This window comes from Lissotriton helveticus, chromosome 7 (genome assembly GCF_964261635.1).
Source record: "Lissotriton helveticus chromosome 7, aLisHel1.1, whole genome shotgun sequence".
Lineage (NCBI taxonomy): Eukaryota > Metazoa > Chordata > Amphibia > Caudata > Salamandridae > Lissotriton > Lissotriton helveticus.
This window is the reverse complement of record NC_136068.1, coordinates 1087702136-1087728842: the sequence shown is the minus strand read 5'-3', so window position 1 is coordinate 1087728842 and position 26707 is coordinate 1087702136. Positions and strand designations below refer to the sequence as shown.

Sequence of the window (26707 nt, the reverse complement as noted above, 5' to 3'; positions counted from 1 at the left end):
CATCCTAGGACCGGTTTCTGGCTATCAGCCGTCTTCAGCCAGGATAGCTTGACTCCAGTGACGTAGTGAGAACGGGACCCACGTCTGGGCATACCCTTCCCACATAGGATGAACAACAAAACACACAAGGTGATGGACGGAATGTTGCACAATGGCATAACATTCACCCCCAGTCACAGATCTGGGTTTAATACATCGTTATTTTGCTCACCAAGCCACCCCAGTTCAGACATGGCCATATGCAAATCAGTCTTGGCCCTGTGCTTCATTGGAACAGTTCAGCCCGAACTGCCAAGCCATGTCATGTCTTCCCTGGACCGGAATCAAGCATCCTAGCACTGGTTTCTGGCTATCTGCCGTCTTCAGTCAGGATAGCTTGACTCCAGTGGCAGAGTGAGCATGGTACCCACGTCTTTGCATACCCTTGCCACATAGGGTGAACAGCAAAACACACAAGGTCACGGACGGAATGTTGCACAATGGCACAACATTCACCAACAGTCACAGATCTGGGTTTAATCAATCGTTATTTTGCTCACCAAGCCACCCCAGTTCAGACATGGCAATATGCAAATCAGTCTTGGCCCTGTGCCTCATGGGAACAGTCCAGCCCGAACTACCAAGCCATGTCTTCCCTTGACCGGAATCAAGCATCCTAGGGCCGGTTTCTAGCTATCAGCCGTCTTCAGCCAGGATAGCTTGACTCCAGTGGTGTAGTGAGCACGGGACCCATGTCTGGGCATACCCATCCCACATAGGGTGAACAGCAAAACACACAAGGTGATGGACGGAATGTTGCCAAATGGCAAAACATTCACCCCCAGTCACAGATCTGGGTTTAACCCCTTGAATGCTGATGACGGCCCCCATCCGTCATGCACTACGGCGCTCGTGTGCTGATGACGGCTGGAGGCCGTCATGAACACGCCCACTCGTGATTTTGCCGCACAGTCGCAGAATCGCGGCAGCATGCAAGGGGTTAATCCATAGTTATTTTGCTTACCAAGCCACCCCAGTTCAGACATGGCCAGATGCAAATCAGTCTTGGCCCTGTACCTCACGGGAACAGTCGAGTCCAAACTGCCAAACCATGTCTTCCCTGGACTAGAATCAAGCCTCCTAGGATCGGTTTCTGACTATCAGCCGTCTTCAGCCAGGCTAGCTTCACTCCAGTGGCATAGTGAGCACGGCACCCACGTCTTAGCATACCCTTCCCAAATAGGGTGAACAGCAAAACACACAAGATGATGGACGGAATGTTGCACAATGGCAAAAAAATCACCCCCAGTCACAGATCTGGGTTTAATCCATCGTTAATTTGCTCACCAAGCCACCCCAGTTCAGACATGGCCATATGCAAATCAGCCTTGACCCTATGCTTTGTGGGAACAGTCCAGCCCGAACTGCCAAGCCATGTCTTCTCTAGACCGGAATCAAGCATTCTAGGACCGGTTTCTCGCTATCAGTCGTCTTCAGCCAGGATAGCTTGACTCCAGTGGCATAGTGAGCATGGGACCCACGTCTGGGCATACCCTTCCCACATAGGGTGAACAGCAAAACACACAAGATAATGGACAGAATGTTGCACAATGGCAAAATATTCATCCCCAGTCACAGATCTGGGTTTAATCCATCATTATTTTGCTCACCAAGCCACCCCAGTGTCTGTTTTGCTGTTCACCCTATGTGGGAAGGGTATGCCCAGACGTGGGTCCCGTGCTCCCTACGCCACTGGAGTCAAGCTATCCTGGCTGAAGACGGCTGATAACCAGAAACCGGTCCTAGGGTGCTTGATTCCGGTCCAGGGAAGACATGGCTTGGCAGTTCGAGCTGGACTGTTCCCATGAGGCACAGGGCCAAGACTGATTTGCATAGGGCCATGTCTTAACTGGGGTGGCTTGGTGAGCAAAATAACGATCGATTAAACCCAGATCTGTGACTGGAGGTGAATGTTTTGCCATTGTGCAACATTCCATCCATCATCTTGTGTGTTTTGCTGTTCACCCTATGTGGGAAGGGTATGCCCAGGCGTGGGTCCCGTGCTCATTACGCCAATGGAGTCAAGCTATCCTGGCTGAAGATGGCTGATAGCCAGAAACCGGTCCTAGGATACTTGATTCCGGTCCATGGAAGACATGGCTTAGCAGTTCGGGCTGGACTGTTCCCATGAGGCACAGGGCCAAGACTGATTTGCATATGGCCATGTCTGAACTGGGGTGGCTTGGTGAGCAAACTAACGATGGATTAAACTCAGATCTGTGACTGGGGGTGAATGTTTTGCCATTGTGCAACATTCCGTCCATCATCTTGTCTGTTTTGCTGTTCACCCTATGTGGGAAGGGTATGCCCAGACGTGGGTCCCGTGCTTACTACGCCACTGGAGTCAAGCTATCCTGGCTGAAGATGGCTGATAGCCAGAAACCGGTCCTAGGATACTTGATTCTGGTCCAGGGAAGACATGGCTTAGCAGTTCGGGCTGGACTGTTCCCATGAGGCACAGGGCCATGATTGATTTGCATATGGCCATGTCTGAACTGGGGAGGCTTGGTGAGCAAAATAACGATGGATTAAACCCAGTTCTGTGACTGGGGGTGAATGTTTTGCCATTGTGCAACATTCCGTCCATCATCTTGTGTGTTTTGCTGGTCACCCTATGTGGGAAGGGTATGACCAGACATGGGTCCCATGCTCACTACGCCACTGGAGTCAAGCTATCCTGGCTGAAGACAGCTGATAGCCAGAAACCGGTCCTACGATGCTTGATTCCGGTCCAGGGAAGACATGGCTTGGCAGTTCGGGCTGGACTGTTCCCATGAGGCACAGGGTCAAGGCTGATTTGCATATGGCCATGTCTGAACTGGGGTGGCTTGGTGAGCAAAATAACGATGGATTAAACCCAGATCTGTAACTCGGGGTGATTGTTTTGCCATTGTGCAACATTCCGTCCATCATCTTGTGTGTTTTGCTGTTCACCCTATGTGGGAACGGTATCCCCAGACGTAGGTCCCGTGCTCACTACGCCACTGGAGTCAACTTATCCTGGCTGACGACGGTTGATAGCCAGAAACCGGTCCTAGGATGCTTGATTCGGTCCAGGGAAGACATGGCTTGGCAGTTTGGGCTGGACTGTTCCCATGAGGCACAGGGTCAAGGCTGATTTGCATATGGCCATGTCTGAACTGGGGTGGCTTGGTGAGCGAAATAACGATCGATTAAACCCAGATCTGTGACTGGGGGTGAATGTTTTGCCATTGTGCAACATTCCGTCCATCATCTTTTGTGTTTTGCTGTTATGCAGCATCACACCTTCAGGTGATTAATGATTGGCGCTATGGGCCCAGCGACAATCCAGCGTATGCAGTAGAATGCTGAATAATGTACAACATGACCCTTAATCGCATCCATATAGTAGATCAAATCTCTATTTATTGCTACCTGCCACCAGAGCAGTAATACTTTCCTGGTGACAGTCTCTTCGAAGAATGGGGTGGTGGGGTTGTATCACCCGTGAAACACCACCATGGCATAAATCATTATTACTCCATCTGGCTGGACTCTAGGGTTTTCATGGATGGGATAGTATAGGAATCTCTACAATTGGCAATATCATGCATGGCACAGTCCTCAAATCATTTCAATCCTTAAAAGACGAATTCTCCATGCATAGTTCCCAGTTTTATAAATATTGACAGCTTTGCCACGCCATTACACCCCACATTGATAAACTAAAGTCACTCCCAGAATTTAATAAGTTATAGGGCACGCTTCTCATGGGTGACCTAGGTGAACATAAGATAGTCAAGATATACCAATCCCTCATTACCCACAAAGCCACAACACTGGAGACACCTAAAGTTGACTACCAAACAGACATAGGCCCCCTGGACACAGATGATAGGACTGAGGCCCAGGAATCTTCCCGTGGAGCAGTCATTTCCTCCCGCCTACGACTTATCCAGTTTAAATACATTCATAGGGCATATTATACACGTCATAGACTGTGGAGAGCTGGATTGATTGATTCCCCCGTCTGCCTACGATGTCAGAATGATGAGGGTTCATTTATACACACAGTTTGGACATGCACAGCTCTAGATAGGTTCTGGTCTGGTGTATTGGCATGCTTAACTGAAATACTTGGGTGGGAATTGCCTAAATCCCCTAGACTCACAATACTTCATATAGCAGACGCAATTGGTGGCAAAGGTTATAACCGTCACCTCCTGTGGCTTGGCCTTACCATTGCTAAGCGAGACATTGTTAGGTGATGATAATCGAAAACACCTCCTAATATCAGGGCTTGGAAAAATGGAATGGATTTTTGTATGGGACTAGAAATCCTGGTATTCTTAGCACGTGGATGGCCTCAGAAACATCCTAAAATCTGGCATAGATGGGCAGACTACTGTGGTCTGGTCTTACCGCATCAGACAATGTTGTTGACTCTGAAATTCAGACTTATGATGCAAGAAGTGAGTTATACACCGAGACAAGATTTCTAAATAATGGTTCACATCTAGTTACAGTATATGCTATCGGCATAAACTAATGCATTGGGGTTGAATTGTAGTAAAGTTATATCATTAAAAGTATATGATATGATACTGTATGTATATCTGCAAGAAATGATGTAGTCCATCGGACAACCAGATTGCTGAAAATATATTAATAAAATCTGTTATGAAAAAAAGGGAATCTGTAAAACAAATGTAATGTACTACAGCAATGCAACTTCGCACTGTTGTGGAGTGAGACAAACTGGTGCAAGGACCAGGACTCACAACCTTCCCATTGCCATACAGACCACAGTACTTCAATAGTGAATGTAGTCCAGTAGTAAGAGACGGCCCTTTCCATCAGCAGAGAGAGGGGGATGAAAATCATACCAGATCTATTTCAAGAGGGTGTGGTAAAATGCTGTATGCAATGTAATTGGAGAGCCACCTTGATGAACTGGAGACTCTGCTATGCCCACCTAAGTCACTGAGTCCCTAACCCACAAATGAAGCAATCAACTACAAGAAGCAAATCCCTCTTTCAGAATCTGACTGTTAAGGTAGTGGGTTCAAAGATATCTAATACCTACATAACACTTATGGACTCATTGCCCAAACCTGCATGAGCACACATGACAACACAGAAGCCAATTTGGTTAAAAGGATCTAGTACCGACAATTGGAGGCATTAAGGAGGGTATACAAAGAAACTTGACAGCGTTGAAAAATATGGTAAAACCCATATAAACTTCTTTATAAGTGGAACTGGACACCGGTACGGCTTCACCACGAGAACCCAGTTGGACTGTTGGGAGGGTGTTGTGGACATGGAGAGGTTTTACATATATGGTGGGAGTGAACCAGATTGGTGCCATTCAGGGAGGATGTAGAGAAGATCTTGAAAGAGTTACTGGGGTATCAGGGGACCTGCTGTTGAGGCTGAGAACTGTTGGTTTAAAAGACCTATTCTACCTGACAAGACCTATCTAACCTGGCAAGACCTATCCAATCTGGCTGACATCTGACTGGGCAAAATTTAGGAGCAGCTAAGATGGTTATAGCATTTAACTGGAGGAAGCGAGAGCCTCCCAAACCTTTCATAGATTATGGACCATTTTGATGCTGGAAGGATTGACCAGCAATCTAGGGGCCCATTAGGATGGTGGACGGACCTGCGTCCGTCTGACACCCTAGAGGAGGAGGGACCGTCCGCATGGGCAGCGGCGGTCCCTCCAGTGCAATTAGGATGTGACCGCCAGCCTGGCGGTCACTTCCTCAATATTTAACATTGCGGCGGGTGCTGCTTGAAGCAGCACCCGCCGCAAGGTTAAATATGCATGCTTAGCATTTGCATGCATAAAGCGGCAGGCACCGCGCGGTGCCTGCCGCTTCGTGCACGCAAATGCAGGGGAGTACCATAGGTACCCCCATGTGCACCCCCCACCTGCCTGCCCCCCCACTCACAAAGAAATCACCGTGGAAAGGCATCTGTTCACCCCCATCCTAATATGGCTGGCGGTGTCTGATAGACACTGCCAGCCATGTTAGAGCTTTTCCGCAGCGGTCGGAAGGTGACCGCGGCGGAAAATTTGCGGACCGATTTTGAGACCCACCGCCATCCTAATTTGGCGGTGGGTCTTTTGTGCGTCCCCGGCGGTTTTCCCGCATCCTCCGGGCCGGCGGTGGCTTCCGCCGGCCCGGAGGATGCGGGAAAACCGCGATCCTAATCGGCCCCTTAGTTGGGACTCACTTGCAGTTTAAGGGAAAGTGAAAACCACTGTTTTATCATATCTTCAAGCAACTTCCACCTACAGTGTGTCCTCTGAGGTGAAGAGCGCTGGGAAGGGGTATGTAGGGCTTGGTCATTGAATGAAGTAGTCTTTCATTGAAGAATACCTCAATGTGGCAAGTACCATTGCAGAACCTAGGGGGAATCAATTTCTAGGAGAGTAGGAGGTCCCGGGTTGGAGGTGCCTATTGAGACTCTCTACCATTCTGTAGCTGTGGATCTTATGCAACATACCTATGATTGTATCTGATGTCTAAGGAAATACTAAAAAAACGTTTGGAGTAAAAAAAAAAATAGGTGCCACTCCGCGGTATTTTTGTATGCTAAAAGTAGTGGGTTTTAAAATTGCAAACTGTGTGCTCAGGGAGGACCTAGTGTGAAAACAGGATGTTACATTTAGAGAAGTCCGTGTAAGCAAAGCAGTGAAAAAAACGAAATGTTAAACTAAAGATTACTGCATCTATACACATGTCCGTTCATTGTATATGTGTCATTATTTGTTCACTGTATAATGTTACCTCATGTTGACATTGTAAGGTACAAAGGCCCTGTTCACTGCTACTTGCTGTGCTGAACATTATTCTGGCATACCCTGTCTTTGAAGTGCGGTTCATTCTTGTCATTGCATGGGTGCTAAAAAATGAATCCCAACTCTGAAACAATCACTCAGCTGAAAGCCGAAGCCATTTTTCATCGTTGCAACCCGGTTCTCCTTTCTTAACTCAAGCAGGATATTTTTTGCCCTTCAATCACTTTCTTTTATTTTACCATCTTGGTTATTTAGGGCTCCCAGTTTTCTATTTTACTGATTTCTACAGATAAATACAGACAGAAAACTATCTGTATTTATTTTTAAATATAGAAACGTTTGGAAAATAGGTATTTTAGATGATTCTCACAACTGTCATTCACGAGTGCCAGGTCAGTAGGTGTGCATATTTTGAGGTAGTGGAGTTTAAACAAAATACAGAAAAAAGATTTGCTAATGAAACTTAAAAAAAAACAGATCTAAAGCTGCGAACGTTTTCAAATGAATGTATTATACTGTATACAGCTCAAATCTGTTGGACATTCAAATGTGAATATATATTCATCAGTTATATAAATGTGAAAATATGCCTGTTGTAGCTTCGTTTATATACAAAATAAAGATTAATCAATAAACATAAAATAAGCAAAACATTTATTAGGATAAATATAGATATAAATGTTAAAAAACACCATAAAACCAGGAGCCGTAGTTATAATGCATTGATTTGGCACCAGTAGGCAGACTCATCACATTCTCCTAAAGACTCAACTGGGGTAACAACCAAAACGTTAGATAAATCCTGGATGAAATATATTTGTCTCTTTTTCATTGCTATCATTTCTATCTTTCCTTTTCTATTATTTACCTCAGCTTCTTTTTGTCTCTCGAATTCGTCTCTTGCCATTATATGTATTGCTTAATTTTCTGTATTTTAATCTTGTTTTGCTCCTTTCTTTATTATCTTTCCCTATTTTACTATCTTTCTTTCATATTTATTTTGGTTTCTTTCTCTTTCCGCCTTTCTCCTTCATTTTCATTTATTTTCTATCTTTTACCATTATTTCATTTCATCTTGTTTCACATATTTTTGTCATTTTCCAACTGTCTCTATTGATTTACCTATTTTGCATCACTGCTTTCCCTGTTTATCCCTTTTCACCTTGCTGTTATACTTTTGAATATTTCACATTTCACTTCATTCTGCCAATTTCTCAGAGCTGGTCCCTTCCATTCTCTTCCACTATTATGCCTTTTTGTTAGATATCTAATTTCAACTTTAGCCTTACGCAGTCCTTATGTTTAATTAAGGCAGAAACTATTCCGTCTCTGCTGTGATTAAGCCCCTCCCCACCCCCTCCCCCACGGGCCTACGGAGTAAGGGTTATGAGCAGAGGCAGACTTCTAATTCCGTCCACCTAACTTAGATATTCAAAATTATAGGTCAATTTTCACTGCTCATCACTACCAGAAAAAATCTGGCGATAAGAAGCAGTGAAAACTACTAAATGCTTCCCTCCTCCTCGGAGAAGACAGACTCATAAATCCAGCAAAAATTAGGGTGACCATGCAGAAAAGGCGGATTTGAAACATCAGCTAACAATTATTTGAATTCTGCTTTTAATTTCCAATGTTGCTTTTTTTAAGTTTTATATCACCCTCTTATTTTATTGTTCCCCTCTTTTATTGTAAACTATCTTGATTTTTTGTTTTCCTCGTGGTGTTTTGGGTTCATTATTTCTTATATAGAGAAATGTATGTTTTTTTTAATTGGTTGGCGATTTTGTTTTTTCTTTGCTTCCTTTAGTCAGCTATCACTGCACCTGCCAGACTAATTCAATCAACTACTCGTTTAACGTTAATGCTTCACTTGGTTTAAAATAGAAAAAGTACATGTAAGATGTATCTAATAGTTGATGTGATGTTCTGTTGTTGCCATAGTTAAGATTTATAAGGAGTAGCCAGCATCACGAGTGCCATGAGCAGGGCCGGCTTTAGGGCAGTGCGGCTGGTGCAGCTACACTGGGCCCTGACCTGTGGAGGGAGTGCCGAGTTCAGGGGGGGGCGCTGTGTTTAGCAATAGATTATGATTGGGGAGATGAAGGGCTCTTTTGTCTGGTGGTAGTGAGAAAATCTGAGGAGGCGGTCATGGGGTGTGGGGGTGCCAAAAATGATTGTTGCACCGGGTCATGAGTATGGGGATTCACTCGAATACAGCTCTAATTTTCTGGTAAACTTGTCGCAGGGCCGTTACTTGACCTTCTTAGCTGTCGAAGTCACGTGTGAGGAGAGACCTTATTCAATTTGTGAAGACTGACATTTTGATTTGGAAGCCTGTAAACAATTTGCCAGTGGGCCAAGGGGGTGGGGACTGAGGAGAGAGAGCATCAACGTGGATCTAAGGAGTGATGATTGACATGGGAGATATCTGGGATCTTTTTCTCACCAAAGTCACAGACCAACCTCGGTTGTGCTCTTCGGATGATCTGTGGGTCTGTGCCTACTTTCGTAGCAGCTCCTAGTAAGGGCACACGGTATGGTAATAATTTCCCCTTGCGTCACTGAACAGCGTATTAGGTGCCACCTCGGACATGAACATGTGGTTCTTGCTATGAGTAGCTCTCGAGCACCCCCAAAACCCACACTAGCAGGCACAGGTCATACCTTGTGGTCACTCTGTCCTGGGGTTAAGTCTGTAGTACAAGGAATCTAAGCAAGCATGCTGAAGTGAACCCTCACCACAAATACACACACAAATACAGGCACACACTGCCTCTTCCACCATGGGCAGAGCTCAATGGTCTTCCTTAAAAGAGTTATTTACAACTAACTTATCTTAAAAGTCCCTTAGGTTGATAAACATGATTACTCTGTAAATATACTTTACAGTCTATATCTCTTTTACACACTCATACCAGACCAATATACTTTAAAATTCATCATTTGCAGCAAATGTCACCAAAAGCGTGCCACCCAGGTACCACGCAAAGTGCATGTTGTAAAAAGTCTCAAACTGCAATTAGTGCTACTTCTTATAATGGTGTGGCTGTGTGGGCCTGTTTTGTGGCCAGAATTAGGATACTTTTAACTGATATTTGTGATCACAGATGCTTGAACTTGCTCTCATGGCTGTATGTTGCGAGCCCAGAGCTAAGAGTACCAGTGAGATATGGTCTAGTCAACTTGATAAGCTAAAAGTTGGGTTGCAAACTTCTGTAGCCACTTTAGAATTGTAATCATACAGTGAAGAGGCCACCCGATGAATTCTATCAAATATGTTGCAAAACCCAAGCAGACATAATCAAACAAAGGAACATTCTTGGAATGCCTATAGCTAGTGATGGTCAGAGATGAAGGACTGGTAAAGGGATTTGTTTGTTTCCCCTCTATACTCATTACCTCTGTTAAGGTATGTCCATAATCCATTTAGGGCAGGATGTACTAAGCACGGGTCGCAAAATACTGCTCACAATTTGCAACCAGCGCAATATTTTTTGCAAACCCACCTTTGTTCAAATAGGTAAGTTTGCAAAATTCTAAATTGCAGTGGGTCACAATTAGGCCTATTCGTGAATATTAGTGAGATTCGCAGTTGTCACAGGGATAGTAGCCTGCTGGGGCCAGCAGACCCCCATGTCTGTGATGGATTTTAAATAGAGCAATATTTTGTTTAATGTAGCCAGTTTTCCTTAAAGGAAAACGTGATGCCTTAATAAAATGCTCATGTGAACAAGTCCAGTTTGAAAATGGTTTACCCCTCTACATTTTTCTAGTCATTATTCAGTCGCAAAACATTAACACATCAAATTCACAAATTGTATTTAGAATTAGAAGGGACGTCCTAGACACGGTATTTCGAAATAGCGAAGCGATATGTAGTCGCAAACAAAAATACGATTCGTAAACATATTACCGAATCGAAGTTTGCGTTTGCTACTTACCAAAATGCCTTTTTGAAATCACAAGCAGCCCGATCATTCAAATCGGACCCTTCACGAACGCACAAAGCCTTAGTACATCTGGACCTGAGCTCCACAAATTAACCCAAATGGCCTTATCGGCATTGACAGCTGCTGAGGTTTAGCTAGAGACAAACACAAAAAGAACTTTTCAAAGGTTCTGAGATCATAAAAAAGTGTTGGTCAAACAAGAGACCAGTGGAACCAAAGACAGATATTTGCCGATTGGAAAACCGGACATCCTAACCCCAGGGGCTTTGGAACAGGACAGACCACATTCAACTCAGCGACAAATGTTGGCTCCGCCTCCACATCTCCTTGCTCACTCTATCCATGTCTACCAAACACCTGCCAATGTGACGCATAGTTTGCGCCCAAGCTCCATGCAGTTTCGCTTGTACTCAAATGTCCTGGTTGTCTTGACTGTTCACTTGGCGTCAAGTTCTTCATACCTTGCCCACGATTGAGTCTAGTCTATCGGAGTTCCTCAGCTCCTTTAACATTGCCTGTCCGCGGTGTTTCCCGTGTTATTCATCAGTGCATGTCCCTGGGGGACAAGTCAGTGCCAACCGTAAAACTATTTACAATGACAAAGAAGTGACTCTCGCAGGAACTAGCAAAGTGTGAGCAGAATAATGCAAGCTACGCTACCCAAGCCTGCTGAGCACGCCCTACACACCCCCGTGTGCGCAGACGAACTCGCCCCTCTGAAGACCCCGCCGAGCAGACCCGCCAGCAAGAAAGCCCCATGGTTCAACGACGAACTCAAGAGCTCCAAGAAGAACTGTAGAACCCGTGAGAAAGCCTGGCGCAGAGACCCAACACCGGACAACATGACTGCCCTCAAGCTCGCCACCCGAAAACACCACCGACTGATCCACGCCACCAAGAAAACCGCATTCAAGGAACGACTGGACAACAACGCACACAACAGCAAGGAACTCTTCAACATCGTGAAAGAGCTCCCCAACCCCAACGCCGGAAACAACGACATCACCCCTTCGCAAGACCTCTGCAACTCCCTCGCCTCCTACTTCCACAGCAAGATCGCAGACATACACAACAGCTTCAGCACTCAACCGACGCACGCCACGACCGAACCACCACCCCCCACCACCACCCTCTGCGCCTGGACCCCGATCAGCACCGAAGACACCATCCGCACGATGAACTCCATCCACTCCGGATCTCCGACCGACCCCTGCCCTCACCACGTCTTCAACAAAGCCGACGCAATCATCGCACCCCACCTGCGGGACATCATCAACACCTCCCTCGATACCGCCACTTTCCCGGAGAGCTGGAAGCACGCCGAACTCAGCGCTCTACTCAAGAAACCATCAGCCAACCCCACCGACCTCAAGAACTACCGCCCCATCTCGCTGCTCCCGTTTCCGGCAAAAGTCATCGAGAAGACCGTCAACAAGCAACTGGCCGCCTTCCTCGAGACGAACGGCTCCCTCGACCTCTCGCAGTCGGGCTTCCGAGCCAACCACAGCACCGAGACCGCCCTGATCGCAGCTACCGATGACATCCGAGCCATGCTCGACAACGGAGAAACAGCGGCCCTCATCCTCCTGGACCTCTCCGCGGCCTTCGACACAGTCTGCCACCGCACCCTAGTGCAGCGCCTCAGCAACGTCGGAATCCAGGAGAAGGCACTGGAGTGGATCATCTCCTTCCTCGCCGGAAGGACACAGAGAGTCCGCCTCCCCCCGTTCAGATCGGAGGCCACGGAAGTCATCTGCGGCGTCCCTCAAGGCTCCTCGCTCAGCCCTACACTCTTCAACGTCTACATGAGCCCCCTCGCAGCCATCGCACGCCAGCACAACCTCAATATCATCTCCTACGCCGATGACACCCAGCTGATCCTCTCCCTCACCAACGACCCCGCCACCGCCAGAGCCAACCTGCATGAAGGGATGACAGAAGTAGCCAAATGGATGTCGAACAGCCGCCTGAAACTGAACTCGGACAAGACGGAAGTCCTCATCCTGGGATCATCACCCTCCGCCTGGGACGACTCCTGGTGGCCCCCCGCCCTGGGCAGCGCACCCAAACCCACAGACCACGCACGCAACCTGGGCTTCATCCTGGACTCCTCCCTCTCCATGACCAAACAAGTCAACGCCGTCTCCTCGTCGTGCTTCAACATCCTACACATGCTACGTAAGATCTTCCGATGGATCCCCACTGAGACCAGGAAGACGGTCACCCAGGCCCTCGTCACCAGCCGTCTGGACTACGGCAACGCCCTCTACGCCGGAACCACCGCCAAACTCCAGAAGAGACTCCAGCGGATCCAGAACACCTCAGCGCGACTCATCCTGGACATCCCCCGCCGCAGCCACATCTCCGGACACCTGAGAGACCTACACTGGCTGCCGGTCAACAAGAGAATCACCTTCCGGCTCCTCACCCACGCACACAAAGCCCTACACAACCAAGGCCCAGGATACCTCAACAGCCGCCTCAACTTCTACGCTCCCAAACGCCAGCTTCGATCGACCAGCCACGCCCTCGCCGCCGTCCCCCGCATCCGAAGAGCCACCACAGGAGGAAGGTCCTTCTCCTACCTGGCCGCCAAGACCTGGAACTCCCTTCCGACCCACCTCCGCCTGACCCTGGACCACCTCGCCTTCAGGAAGCAGCTCAAGACCTGGCTGTTCGAGCAATAGCGGACCCCCTCCCCCCAGCGCCTTGAGACCCTCCGGGTGAGTAGTGCGCTATATAAATGCTCTGATTGATTGATTGATTGATTGGGTTCCGCCAGAGGCCTTCCGCGCTGTCTTTGGAGCACCTGTCTAACCTACCCTCATCTCACGTCTCTCTACTCTCCGGAACAAAGATCGCATTCTTTGCTACAAGGAGGTAACAGGAAGAATGAACTAAGTTCTATGTTTGTTTGTCACTTTTCTATCAAGTGTTTTACTTTTGAAATGAAGGCGGGAGCGGGTTTATTGGTTGTGCAGTCGGCTGTGAACAACATGGCATCAATTATAGGTTTCCCACTCGTCATTTATGGCATGGCGTGTGTTCAGTATTGGTGGAAGTTCTTTGTCGGACAACTGCAAAACAGACACCCTTGAACTGTCAGTGGGGTCTCTTCAATGCTGTGGCTGCATGTGTGCAGTTGGTTGGAGGCGTTAGAGACCAGCACTCAATCGTGGGAGCTTGTTTTTCGTCATTAACTTTCACCCATAGCTAAAAGGAGAAAGATGAAGAACGAGGCTGGAGGAGGACGAGAGAGCTTGGAAAACCGTTACAAAGAGAGAGAGGAGGGATAAAAAAAGAACCCGCAAGAGTGAGCTAAAGGGACAGAGAGTGTAAGGAGATGGGAGATAGAAAAGTGAGTGAGGTGTAAAACGGAATGAACCAAAACTCGGCAGGCCTGGGATTTGGCAACCACAGCATTCGGCCTCGCAGGCACGGGGCATCTAAGAAAAAAGTGATAACCTATCCACGTACTTTTTAACACATTAAGCACTGGCTTGCGATGAGCCCCTGGCTTGCCAATGGCTTGGCAGTCATCGGAGAGGCGGAGGCCACACCTTCACCTGGGTCCAAAGGTAGCGACGCCTCTGACGGGCGGGGAGAGCGCACCTGCAGGGGGGCGCGTTCTGAGCAGCCACTTAGCGGCAGTCAGACAGATAGCACTCTAGCGTCCAAGACAACCCCAGGGGGCACAGAGCCCCAGACGGGCACGGGTGCAGGGCGGAGTAGGGGGCGTTGAGCACGCACGCTGCCAAGAGCGCGAGCCCTCGCTCTGACCGCTTCGGGGCTGACACCAGTCAGGGAAGGAAGATGGGCGTCTGCGCGCGCTCCAAGGTGAAGAGATTTGCGTGTGTCCTGCTAATCCTCTGCGTCTTGTACGGCGTGCTGCAGGTGGCCGAGCGCAAGCGACTCACGGCCGAGCTCTTTCCCAGGTGAGTACCGAGACGGAGGCAAGCGTGTCCTGCGTTGGAGCCTTTGAAATGAAATAGCCTATGCGTTATACGCCAGTTGTGGGCTCGCGCCCAATAACCTGCCGCCATGGGTTATAGCCCAGTCACGGGCACAAGCATTCATCCTTCCGAGGTTGATAAAAACGAGTACCAGGTAGTAGAACAGCAAGGGGATTGCTCAAGACAGTTCACCTTAAAGAGGCGTCAAGGATGTAGGAGATACTACATTTCCAGTGGAGTGGGGGAAGCATGGAACCCCAGGTCAGAGGTAGAAGCCGAGCTAATTAAAGATCTACATTAGAAAAAAATGGTAAAAAACATTAAAATGAAAAAATATATATTCTCAACACCTCTCAGTGTATTAACTGGCATTTAGTAAAAGTGATTATGTTTAAACATGAAACATCCAACAATACTTCCATGTCCCACGGACGTTGCCACGAATTACCCAAAACGGGGCAGTTTGCCGTGTTCTCTATTTAAAAGGCAAATATTGTTATTAAAAGTAAACCAGAATTGTATATTAACCATGTATCAGTGGAGTTTTGTATCCTGCAGCGAATTACTTCAATGTGCTCTCAAACTGGTTAATGAAAAAGATAGATGGAGGAGTAAAGCAATGGGTTGTGAATCACACAATTTGGTCAAGTGGGGAAGCCAAGATTTGTGTCAAGGATTTCATATTGTGCAGTTAAAGGATGTAGAGTTGCATCCTTCTCTCTTCTGTTTAAGTCAAAGATCAGTACTTTGCGTTCATTTATCGAATTAATAATATTCAATTAGTATTAGTGTATGGATTTCAATAACAAATAATTATGTCCCCTTAAATAAAACACACGTGTACATGTACATAGTCAATAGATTTAAAGGTGTACTTTTCTGGTTTTAATGTTTTCACAGACACTGAAACTCAAACACAATGCCAGAGCATGCAGGTCTGAAAAATGCTGTAGGGTAAACTTTGTGGGAGTTCCTATTTGAGGTTATTAGGGGTGTTGAGCCCCTCATTAACCCCCCCCTCCCTCACATCATCTCAGCCAAGCAAAAAGTTACAGTAGCATAAACATAATATACCGCCTTTCTATCATCTGCTGACTCGCTTGGCTTGATAGACAATATTTAGGAAAGTCTCAACACCTCTATTAAATAATTAACAAACTAAAGAGGCCTCCGAGCCCACACAGAGTTTGCTCCTCTAGTCACAGCACTTCAAGGAGATTTAAGTGATGTGCAGTATGCCTTCGGAGAGGCAGTCTGCAAGTGTTTAAAATCAGTTTCTACTTAAAAATCTGGGGGCGAAGGGGATATATCCCTCTTGCCTCCCACGGTTCCTACGCCCATGAGTGGAGTAATGTTTTTAACTACAACTCAGCTCGTGTTTGTTATTTTTACTAATGTAAAGAGCTCTTCCATTCTCAAAAAAGGGCAGGAAGACCAAGAACCTGGTCACCATAGGTCTAAAAGCACGGTTCACACTTTAGGGGGGTGATGGGAGTATTTAGTTCCACGAGAACTCGTTGGAGAAATACATATTACAGCGTTTCCAAGAATAATTAATATGTAAATATATCTGTAAGGCTGAACAGGACAGGAGGATACACATTCTTGCTTGTAAAGAAAGGCTAGTCTTTTTCCAGCCTCTTCACTTAATAAGGAATTCTTTGAAAGCAGTAGGGCATGCATATCTTCACCATGTACTCCTGAAATAAAACCTTCATTGCCAGTGTGCCTTGAGTTGGCTGCTGAACCTTTGTACTTCTTTTGTTTGTTATTTTTTTTTGTTTGAAGGATCACTTTGTATGAAAATAAGCATTGGCTAAAAGCCAAAATGTACATTTTTTAAAATGGAAAAGCACACATTGCACCAGCAGTCACTGGCAGGGCTGGACCGGGAACCAAAAGCAGCACTGACAAAATGTAACAGCCCAGCCCACATTTCTCTGACCGAGCACAACTAGACATTTTGTTTCCTGAAGATTTGAGCACATTTCTCTCAAAGAAAGTATTGGAAACAATTAAGCCAAAAGGTGCATTTTACAATGGAATTTTGCATAAATACGTGTTGGTTTTAAAGGCAGTTCTGAACGGAAACTATTGCACTATTTGGGCCTTGGTCCTTAACCGCAGCGTAAATTCCGCCGCGGTGCGGGAGTTCTAATGAGTGGGCGGGGCTGCGTCGGACAACGGACATGACCGACGCGAGCACGGAAGGGGTTAAGGAGCACCATTCTCAATAGCAGTGAATATGTTCCAATGAAGAAACAGTTCCAACATGATATACTCAGGGACCCTAGAAATATGCAACCCTGCAGCCAAAGCTTTTTTTGCATGATGAAGGGTTTACTGCATTTTCCACATAATTCATCATTTGCCGCATGATCAGCAGATTTGAGAAAAAAAAGAATTGTTTATAGCTCAAATGGTTAAAAAGTTACTAAAAATGTATCGATATGTGTCCACAGGCATTGGAAGACCCTTTCCAAACGTTAACTGGTCATATTTCGTATGCTAAACTATGTATTTGGTTGTTTACCTAATACTAACAGGGTTAAATCTTTGCCCAGACAGTATTTCCATGTGTACAAATCACAAAATAATGAAGTCATTCTATAAACATTATGACACATAATTTGCAGTTTCTTGCCACATTATTTAGACAACCCTGCCACATAATTTGGTGCTTTGCTGCTGCATAATTCCAGTGGCCCTGGCTTAACTTTTCAACAATGGAAAGAACAGTGGTAATCTTCTGTTTATCCCAGTACTAAGACATTCACAGGGCTGTCATGGCGCAACTCTATATTGACCTTCATCGCTATACCCAGGGCCACTGGAATTATGTGACAAGAGAGGACCAAATGATGCAGCAGGGTTAAGTAAATTATGTGGTAAGAAAAGTCAAATTATGCAGCACATTTTGTAATAGTATTACTTAATTATTTCATCATTTTGAAACCTGGTAACACTGTCTGGGCATTGATTGCGCCTCATTAATACCTGTTTAATACTCAAATATAGCAATAAGGAACAGCAAGGGAATCAGTCAACTTTGCAAAGGGCCTTTCACTGCACAACAAGACATGTTGCTGCATATTTTGTAACTTTTGAACCGTTAGAGCTAAAATATTTATTTTTTGTTAAAATCTGCAGATTATGGAGCAGATGATGGATTATGTGGCAAATGCGGCAAATCTAAAATCATGCAAAAATCTCCACGGGCACACAATCGCATAATTCCAGTGGCCCGGCTAATCCATTACTGTGACATCCACAGAGCTATATAAATATTCCTCTATTTTATTTACCACTATGCATATAACCCCAGGACCAACAACCAGAGAGCTCCTAAAATGCACCTTCCTTCTGACTTGGGTCAGCCTCTTACTCTACGCCTTTATCCTTGCATCTATCAACAGACTACCAATAATTTAGCATTCGGGGAGCTCTTACATTAGCTCCTCTTTCCTGACTTTCAACATGCGCTAGAACCTCAGTGCTAAGGCCTGTAGCTACGTACAAACAACAGGAGGGGGAGGTAGAGCAAAATGGAGAGTGATTCTTGCTCCACAGAATACTTTATAAACAAAGAGAATCCAACTCGGGGGCAGGGTAAAGTGTTCAACAAAATTGTGTTGGAGCACTTAGTACTTCAGCGGAGCAGCGTGTGGGGTAAGACGGTGGATAGTACGTCCCGAACCCATTGCATAATAGCAACCCCCAGACGTTCCTAATGCTCATGAAGCAAGCAAGCAAGCTTCATAAGTCATTGAACTTGTAGCAGACCGCTGTAGGCACATTATAGCCTTTATATATTATTTTCACTTTTTATATTATCAATTTTAATACATTTTGATTAATATTTAATGAAACGTGAGTAAGGTGGGGAAGTTGTGCCCCCGTCCTGAAGAAGGAGCTCTGCCTCCAAAACATGTCGACGCGCACCTGAGGTCCTGTCCATAAACACGACAGATCTGATCTCGCACTGCACTTTTTTTTAATAGTACCAGCTGAGGTTAGGAATAAAATTTTTTCAAGCATACTCACGAGCCAGGTACTTTTTATCCTTCACCAAGTCCCACCACACACTTATAAATACACCCAAAACACATACACCACATATAGTCAATACCTTTAAGTGCGCCCACGTAGTTGTAGGTCATAGCACGCCGCATCCCTTTAGAAGGGTGCGAAGACCCAGATGATGAAGCATGACACCAAGGGGCCTTTTGGTGTGTGAGGGGTATTTTAAAAAACACTAAGTGCTCCAACACAATTTTGTTGAACACTTTACCCTGCCCCGAGTTGGATTCTCTTTGTTTATAAAGGCCTGTAGCTACCCAGTGAAGAAATACTATGTACGATGCCTTCAGCTAGCTCTATTTTTTAACCAACTGCGCTTCACATTCAGAGAGTCCTTTGCTTTTTAGGTTTTGCCTAGCGAAAGCTGCGCTCTGCGCAGCTTTTCGCGCAGGCGAAATCCTGTTGAGAACTGTAGGGTGCTTTGGGTCGGCCCTCGTCATTGATTGGCTGGCTCCGTAAACGGAGCCTTGCCATTGGACGAGGGGCCTGTCCGTCAATGCCGGACCAGACACGGGGGCGTTCCCGACATTCTTTGCCTTTTGCCGACGTCACGGGACGCCGGGAACGCCCCCGAGTCTGTTCCGGCATTGCCGGCACCTCCCTTGCTCTACTGTCATCACCACAACACTGCGCCCATTTTATCCCAAGCTAAACACTCGGAGAGGCGCAGTGACCGGGTCTTTGAAGGCCGCTCTCCCAATGAAAACAAGTTTTCTCTCCGAGTCAGCACGAGCAGGAAGACGAGCAGCGCGCCTCCCAGCTGGCCTCTCGCATCAGCATCCAGAGCTGCCCTGCGCGGTGTGTAGCTTCAGTGGAGCTTCAGAGTGCAGAGTGGAGCTTCAGAGTGGAGCTTCAGAGTGGAGCTTCAGAGTGCAGAGTGGAGCTTCAGAGTGGAGCTTCAGAGTGCAGAGTGGAGCTTCAGAGTGGAGCTTCAGAGTGCAGAGTGGAGCTTCAGAGTGGAGCTTCAGAGTGCAGAGTGGAGCTTCAGAGTGGAGCTTCAGAGTGCAGAGTGGAGCTTCAGAGTGGAGCTTCAGAGTGGAGCTTCAGAGTGGAGCTTCAGAGTGGAGCTTCAGAGTGGAGCTTCAGAGTGGAGCTTCAGAGTGGAGCTTCAGAGTGGAGCTTCAGAGTGGAGCTGCAGAGTGGAGCTGCAGAGTGGAGCTTCAGAGTGGAGCTGCAGAGTGGAGCTGCAGAGTGGAGCTGCAGAGTGGAGCTTCAGAGTGGAGCTTCAGAGTGGAGATTCAGAGTGCAGAGTGGAGCTTCAGAGTGCAGAGTGGAGCTTCAGAGTGCAGAGTGGAGCTTCAGAGTGCAGAGTGGAGCTTCAGAGTGGAGCTTCAGAGTGGAGCTTCAGAGTGGAGCTTCAGAGTGGAGCTTCAGAGTGGAGCTTCAGAGTGGAGCTTCAGAGTGGAGCTTCAGAGTGGAGCTTCAGAGTGGAGCTTCAGAGTGCAGATTCAGAGTGGAGCTTCAGAGTGCAGAGTGGAGCTTCAGAGTGGAGCTTCAGAGTGGAGCTTCAGAGTGCAGAGTGGAGCTGCAGATTCAGAGTGGAGCTGCAGAGTGGAGCTTCAGAGTGGAGCTTCAGAGTGCAGAGTGGAGCTGCAGATTCAGAGTGGAGCTGCAGAGTGCAGATTCAGAGTGGAGCTTCAGAGTGCAGATTCAGAGTGGAGCTTCAGAGTGCAGAGTGGAGCTTCAGAGTGGAGCTTCAGAGTGCAGAGTGGAGCTTCAGAGTGCAGAGTGGAGCTTCAGAGTGGAGCTTCAGAGTGGAGCTTCAGAGTGCAGAGTGGAGCTGCAGATTCAGAGTGGAGCTGCAGAGTGGAGCTTCAGAGTGCAGAGTGGAGCTGCAGATTCAGAGTGGAGCTGCAGAGTGGAGCTTCAGAGTGGAGCTTCAGAGTGCAGAGTGGAGCTGCAGATTCAGAGTGGAGCTGCAGAGTGCAGATTCAGAGTGGAGCTTCAGAGTGCAGAGTGGAGCTTCAGAGTGGAGCTTCAGAGTGCAGAGTGGAGCTTCAGAGTGGAGCTTCAGAGTGCAGAGTGGAGCTTCAGAGTGGAGCTTCAGAGTGGAGCTTCAGAGTGGAGCTTCAGAGTGGAGCTTCAGAGTGGAGCTTCAGAGTGCAGAGTGGAGCTTCAGAGTGCAGAGTGGAGCTTCAGAGTGGAGCTTCAGAGTGCAGAGTGGAGCTTCAGAGTGCAGAGTGGAGCTTCAGAGTGGAGCTTCAGAGTGGAGCATCAGAGTGGAGCTTCAGAGTGGAGCTTCAGAGTGGAGCTTCAGAGTGGAGCTTCAGAGTGGAGCTTCAGAGTGGAGCTTCAGAGTGGAGCTTCAGAGTGGAGCTTCAGAGTGGAGCTTCAGAGTGGAGCTTCAGAGTGGAGCTTCAGAGTGGAGCTTCAGAGTGGAGCTTCAGAGTGGAGCTTCAGAGTGGAGCTTCAGAGTGGAGCTTCAGAGTGGAGCTTCAGAGTGGAGCTTCAGAGTGGAGCTTCAGAGTGCAGAGTGGAGCTTCAGAGTGCAGAGTGGAGCTTCAGAGTGCAGAGTGGAGCTTCAGAGTGGAGCTTCAGAGTGGAGCTTCAGAGTGGAGCTTCAGAGTGGAGCTTCAGAGTGGAGCTTCAGAGTGGAGCTTCAGAGTGGAGCTTCAGAGTGGAGCTTCAGAGTGCAGAGTGGAGCTTCAGAGTGGAGCTTCAGAGTGGAGCTTCAGAGTGCAGATTCAGAGTGGAGCTTCAGAGTGCAGATTCAGAGTGGAGCTTCAGAGTGGAGCTTCAGAGTGCAGAGTGGAGCTTCAGAGTGGAGCTTCAGAGTGGAGCTTCAGAGTGCAGAGTGGAGCTTCAGAGTGGAGCTTCAGAGTGCAGAGTGGAGCTTCAGAGTGGAGCTTCAGAGTGCAGAGTGGAGCTTCAGAGTGGAGCTTCAGAGTGCAGAGTGGAGCTTCAGAGTGGAGCTTCAGAGTGCAGAGTGGAGCTTCAGAGTGGAGCTTCAGAGTGGAGCTTCAGAGTGGAGCTTCAGAGTGGAGCTTCAGAGTGGAGCTTCAGAGTGGAGCTTCAGAGTGGAGCTTCAGAGTGCAGAGTGGAGCTTCAGAGTGGAGCTTCAGAGTGCAGAGTGGAGCTTCAGAGTGGAGCTTCAGAGTGGAGCTTCAGAGTGCACAGTGGAGCTTCAGAGTGCAGAGTGGAGCTTCAGAGTGGAGCTTCAGAGTGGAGCTTCAGAGTGGAGCTTCAGAGTGCAGAGTGGAGCTTCAGAGTGCAGAGTGGAGCTTCAGAGTGCAGAGTGGAGCTTCAGAGTGGAGCTTCAGAGTGGAGCTTCAGAGTGGAGCTTCAGAGTGCAGAGTGGAGCTTCAGAGTGGAGCTTCAGAGTGCAGAGTGGAGCTTCAGAGTGGAGCTTCAGAGTGGAGCTTCAGAGTGCAGAGTGGAGCTTCAGAGTGCAGAGTGGAGCTTCAGAGTGGAGCTTCAGAGTGGAGCTTCAGAGTGGAGCTTCAGAGTGGAGCTTCAGAGTGGAGCTTCAGAGTGGAGCTTCAGAGTGGAGCTTCAGAGTGGAGCTTCAGAGTGGAGCTTCAGAGTGCAGAGTGGAGCTTCAGAGTGGAGCTTCAGAGTGGAGCTTCAGAGTGCAGAGTGGAGCTTCAGAGTGGAGCTTCAGAGTGCAGAGTGGAGCTTCAGAGTGGAGCTTCAGAGTGCAGAGTGGAGCTTCAGAGTGCAGATTCAGAGTGGAGCTTCAGAGTGGAGCTTCAGAGTGCAGAGTGGAGCTTCAGAGTGCAGATTCAGAGTGGAGCTTCAGAGTGCAGAGTGGAGCTTCAGAGTGCAGATTCAGAGTGGAGCTTCAGAGTGGAGCTTCAGAGTGCAGAGTGGAGCTTCAGAGTGGAGCTTCAGAGTGCAGAGTGGAGCTTCAGAGTGCAGATTCAGAGTGGAGCTTCAGAGTGCAGATTCAGAGTGGAGCTTCAGAGTGCAGATTCAGAGTGCAGAGTGGAGCTTCAGAGTGCAGATTCAGAGTGGAGCTTCAGAGTGGAGCTTCAGAGTGCAGAGTGGAGCTTCAGAGTGGAGCTTCAGAGTGCAGAGTGGAGCTTCAGAGTGCAGATTCAGAGTGGAGCTTCAGAGTGCAGATTCAGAGTGGAGCTTCAGAGTGGAGCTTCAGAGTGGAGCTTCAGAGTGGAGCTTCAGAGTGCAGAGTGGAGCTTCAGAGTGCAGAGTGGAGCTTCAGAGTGCAGAGTGGAGCTTCAGAGTGGAGCTTCAGAGTGGAGCTTCAGAGTGGAGCTTCAGAGTGCAGAGTGGAGCTTCAGAGTGGAGCTTCAGAGTGCAGAGTGGAGCTTCAGAGTGGAGCTTCAGAGTGCAGAGTGGAGCTTCAGAGTGCAGAGTGGAGCTTCAGAGTGGAGCTTCAGAGTGGAGCTTCAGAGTGGAGCTTCAGAGTGGAGCTTCAGAGTGGAGCTTCAGAGTGGAGCTTCAGAGTGGAGCTTCAGAGTGGAGCTTCAGAGTGGAGCTTCAGAGTGCAGAGTGGAGCTTCAGAGTGGAGCTTCAGAGTGGAGCTTCAGAGTGCAGAGTGGAGCTTCAGAGTGGAGCTTCAGAGTGCAGAGTGGAGCTTCAGAGTGGAGCTTCAGAGTGCAGAGTGGAGCTTCAGAGTGCAGATTCAGAGTGGAGCTTCAGAGTGGAGCTTCAGAGTGCAGAGTGGAGCTTCAGAGTGCAGATTCAGAGTGGAGCTTCAGAGTGCAGAGTGGAGCTTCAGAGTGCAGATTCAGAGTGGAGCTTCAGAGTGGAGCTTCAGAGTGCAGAGTGGAGCTTCAGAGTGGAGCTTCAGAGTGCAGAGTGGAGCTTCAGAGTGCAGATTCAGAGTGGAGCTTCAGAGTGCAGATTCAGAGTGGAGCTTCAGAGTGCAGATTCAGAGTGCAGAGTGGAGCTTCAGAGTGCAGATTCAGAGTGGAGCTTCAGAGTGGAGCTTCAGAGTGCAGAGTGGAGCTTCAGAGTGGAGCTTCAGAGTGCAGAGTGGAGCTTCAGAGTGCAGATTCAGAGTGGAGCTTCAGAGTGCAGATTCAGAGTGGAGCTTCAGAGTGCAGATTCAGAGTGGAGCTTCAGAGTGCAGATTCAGAGTGGAGCTTCAGAGTGCAGAGTGGAGCTTCAGAGTGCAGATTCAGAGTGGAGCTTCAGAGTGGAGCTTCAGAGTGCAGAGTGGAGCTTCAGAGTGGAGCTTCAGAGTGCAGAGTGGAGCTTCAGAGTGCAGATTCAGAGTGGAGCTTCAGAGTGCAGATTCAGAGTGGAGCTTCAGAGTGCAGATTCAGAGTGGAGCTTCAGAGTGGAGCTTCAGAGTGGAGCTTCAGAGTGCAGAGTGGAGCTTCAGAGTGCAGATTCAGAGTGGAGCTTCAGAGTGGAGCTTCAGAGTGCAGAGTGGAGCTTCAGAGTGCAGATTCAGAGTGGAGCTTCAGAGTGCAGAGTGGAGCTTCAGAGTGCAGATTCAGAGTGCAGAGTGGAGCTTCAGAGTGGAGCTTCAGAGTGGAGCTTCAGAGTGGAGCTTCAGAGTGCAGAGTGGAGCTTCAGAGTGGAGCTTCAGAGTGCAGAGTGGAGCTTCAGAGTGCAGATTCAGAGTGGAGCTTCAGAGTGCAGATTCAGAGTGGAGCTTCAGAGTGCAGATTCAGAGTGGAGCTTCAGAGTGCAGATTCAGAGTGCAGAGTGGAGCTTCAGAGTGCAGATTCAGAGTGGAGCTTCAGAGTGCAGAGTGGAGCTTCAGAGTGCAGATTCAGAGTGGAGCTTCAGAGTGCAGAGTGGAGCTTCAGAGTGCAGATTCAGAGTGGAGCTTCAGAGTGCAGAGTGGAGCTTCAGAGTGGAGCTTCAGAGTGCAGAGTGGAGCTTCAGAGTGCAGAGTGGAGCTTCAGAGTGGAGCTTCAGAGTGCAGAGTGGAGCTTCAGAGTGCAGAGTGGAGCTTCAGAGTGCAGATTCAGAGTGGAGCTTCAGAGTGCAGAGTGGAGCTTCAGAGTGCAGATTCAGAGTGGAGCTTCAGAGTGCAGAGTGGAGCTTCAGAGTGCAGATTCAGAGTGGAGCTTCAGAGTGCAGATTCAGAGTGGAGCTTCAGAGTGCAGAGTGGAGCTTCAGAGTGCAGATTCAGAGTGGAGCTTCAGAGTGCAGAGTGGAGCTTCAGAGTGCAGATTCAGAGTGGAGCTTCAGAGTGCAGAGTGGAGCTTCAGAGTGCAGATTCAGAGTGGAGCTTCAGAGTGCAGAGTGGAGCTTCAGAGTGCAGATTCAGAGTGGAGCTTCAGAGTGCAGAGTGGAGCTTCAGAGTGGAGCTTCAGAGTGCAGAGTGGAGCTTCAGAGTGCAGAGTGGAGCTTCAGAGTGCAGAGTGGAGCTTCAGAGTGGAGCTTCAGAGTGGAGCTTCAGAGTGGAGCTTCAGAGTGGAGCTTCAGAGTGGAGCATCAGAGTGGAGCATCAGAGTGGAGCATCAGAGTGGAGCATCAGAGTGGAGCATCAGAGTGGAGCATCAGAGTGGAGCATCAGAGTGGAGCATCAGAGTGGAGCATCAGAGTGGAGCATCAGAGTGGAGCATCAGAGTGGAGCATCAGAGTGGAGCATCAGAGTGGAGCATCAGAGTGGAGCATCAGAGTGGAGCATCAGAGTGGAGCATCAGAGTGGAGCATCAGAGTGGAGCATCAGAGTGGAGCTTCAGAGTGGAGCTTCAGAGTGGAGCTTCAGAGTGCAGAGTGGAGCTTCAGAGTGCAGCTTCAGAGTGCAGAGTGGAGCTTCAGAGTGCAGAGTGGAGCTTCAGAGTGCAGAGTGGAGCTTCAGAGTGCAGAGTGGAGCTTCAGAGTGGAGCTTCAGAGTGGAGCTTCAGAGTGGAGCTTCAGAGTGCAGCTTCAGAGTGGAGCTTCAGAGTGGAGCTTCAGAGTGGAGCTTCAGAGTGGAGCTTCAGAGTGGAGCTTCAGAGTGGAGCTTCAGAGTGGAGCTTCAGAGTGGAGCTTCAGAGTGGAGCTTCAGAGTGGAGCTTCAGAGTGGAGCTTCAGAGTGCAGAGTGGAGCTTCAGAGTGCAGAGTGGAGCTTCAGAGTGCAGAGTGGAGCTTCAGAGTGCAGAGTGGAGCTTCAGAGTGGAGCTTCAGAGTGGAGCTTCAGAGTGGAGCTTCAGAGTGGAGCTTCAGAGTGGAGCTTCAGAGTGGAGCTTCAGAGTGGAGCTTCAGAGTGGAGCTTCAGAGTGGAGCTTCAGAGTGGAGCTTCAGAGTGGAGCTTCAGAGTGGAGCTTCAGAGTGGAGCTTCAGAGTGGAGCTTCAGAGTGGAGCTTCAGAGTGGAGCTTCAGAATTCAGAGTGCAGCTTCAGAGTGCAGCTTCAGAGTGCAGATTCAGAGTGCAGAGTGGAGCTTCAGAGTGCAGATTCAGAGTGCAGAGTGGAGCTTCAGAGTGCAGATTCAGAGTGGAGCTTCAGAGTGCAGAGTGGAGCTTCAGAGTGCAGATTCAGAGTGCAGAGTGGAGCTTCAGAGTGCAGATTCAGAGTGGAGCTTCAGAGTGCAGAGTGGAGCTTCAGAGTGCAGATTCAGAGTGGAGCTTCAGAGTGCAGAGTGGAGCTTCAGAGTGCAGATTCAGAGTGGAGCTTCAGAGTGCAGAGTGGAGCTTCAGAGTGCAGATTCAGAGTGGAGCTTCAGAGTGCAGAGTGGAGCTTCAGAGTGCAGAGTGGAGCTTCAGAGTGCAGAGTGGAGCTTCAGAGTGGAGCTTCAGAGTGCAGAGTGGAGCTTCAGAGTGCAGAGTGGAGCTTCAGAGTGCAGAGTGGAGCTTCAGAGTGCAGAGTGGAGCTTCAGAGTGCAGAGTGGAGCTTCAGAGTGCAGAGTGGAGCTTCAGAGTGGAGCTTCAGAGTGGAGCTTCAGAGTGGAGCATCAGAGTGGAGCATCAGAGTGGAGCATCAGAGTGGAGCATCAGAGTGGAGCATCAGAGTGGAGCATCAGAGTGGAGCATCAGAGTGGAGCATCAGAGTGGAGCATCAGAGTGG

General features: G+C 48.3%; 1 protein-coding gene across 1 annotated transcript in view; it reads left to right on the top strand.

Moving 5' to 3' along the window:
* The first annotated feature begins 14344 nt into the window (after positions 1–14344).
* LOC144769959 (alpha-N-acetylgalactosaminide alpha-2,6-sialyltransferase 2-like) overlaps positions 14345–26707 on the top strand; it is a 607277-nt gene continuing 594914 nt past the window's right edge. Inside the window, exon 1 of the mRNA XM_078654157.1 lies at positions 14345–14699. Coding sequence (XP_078510283.1) covers positions 14578–14699 — 122 coding nt within the window. The 5' untranslated portion in view covers positions 14345–14577. The remainder of the gene's footprint in view (positions 14700–26707) is intronic.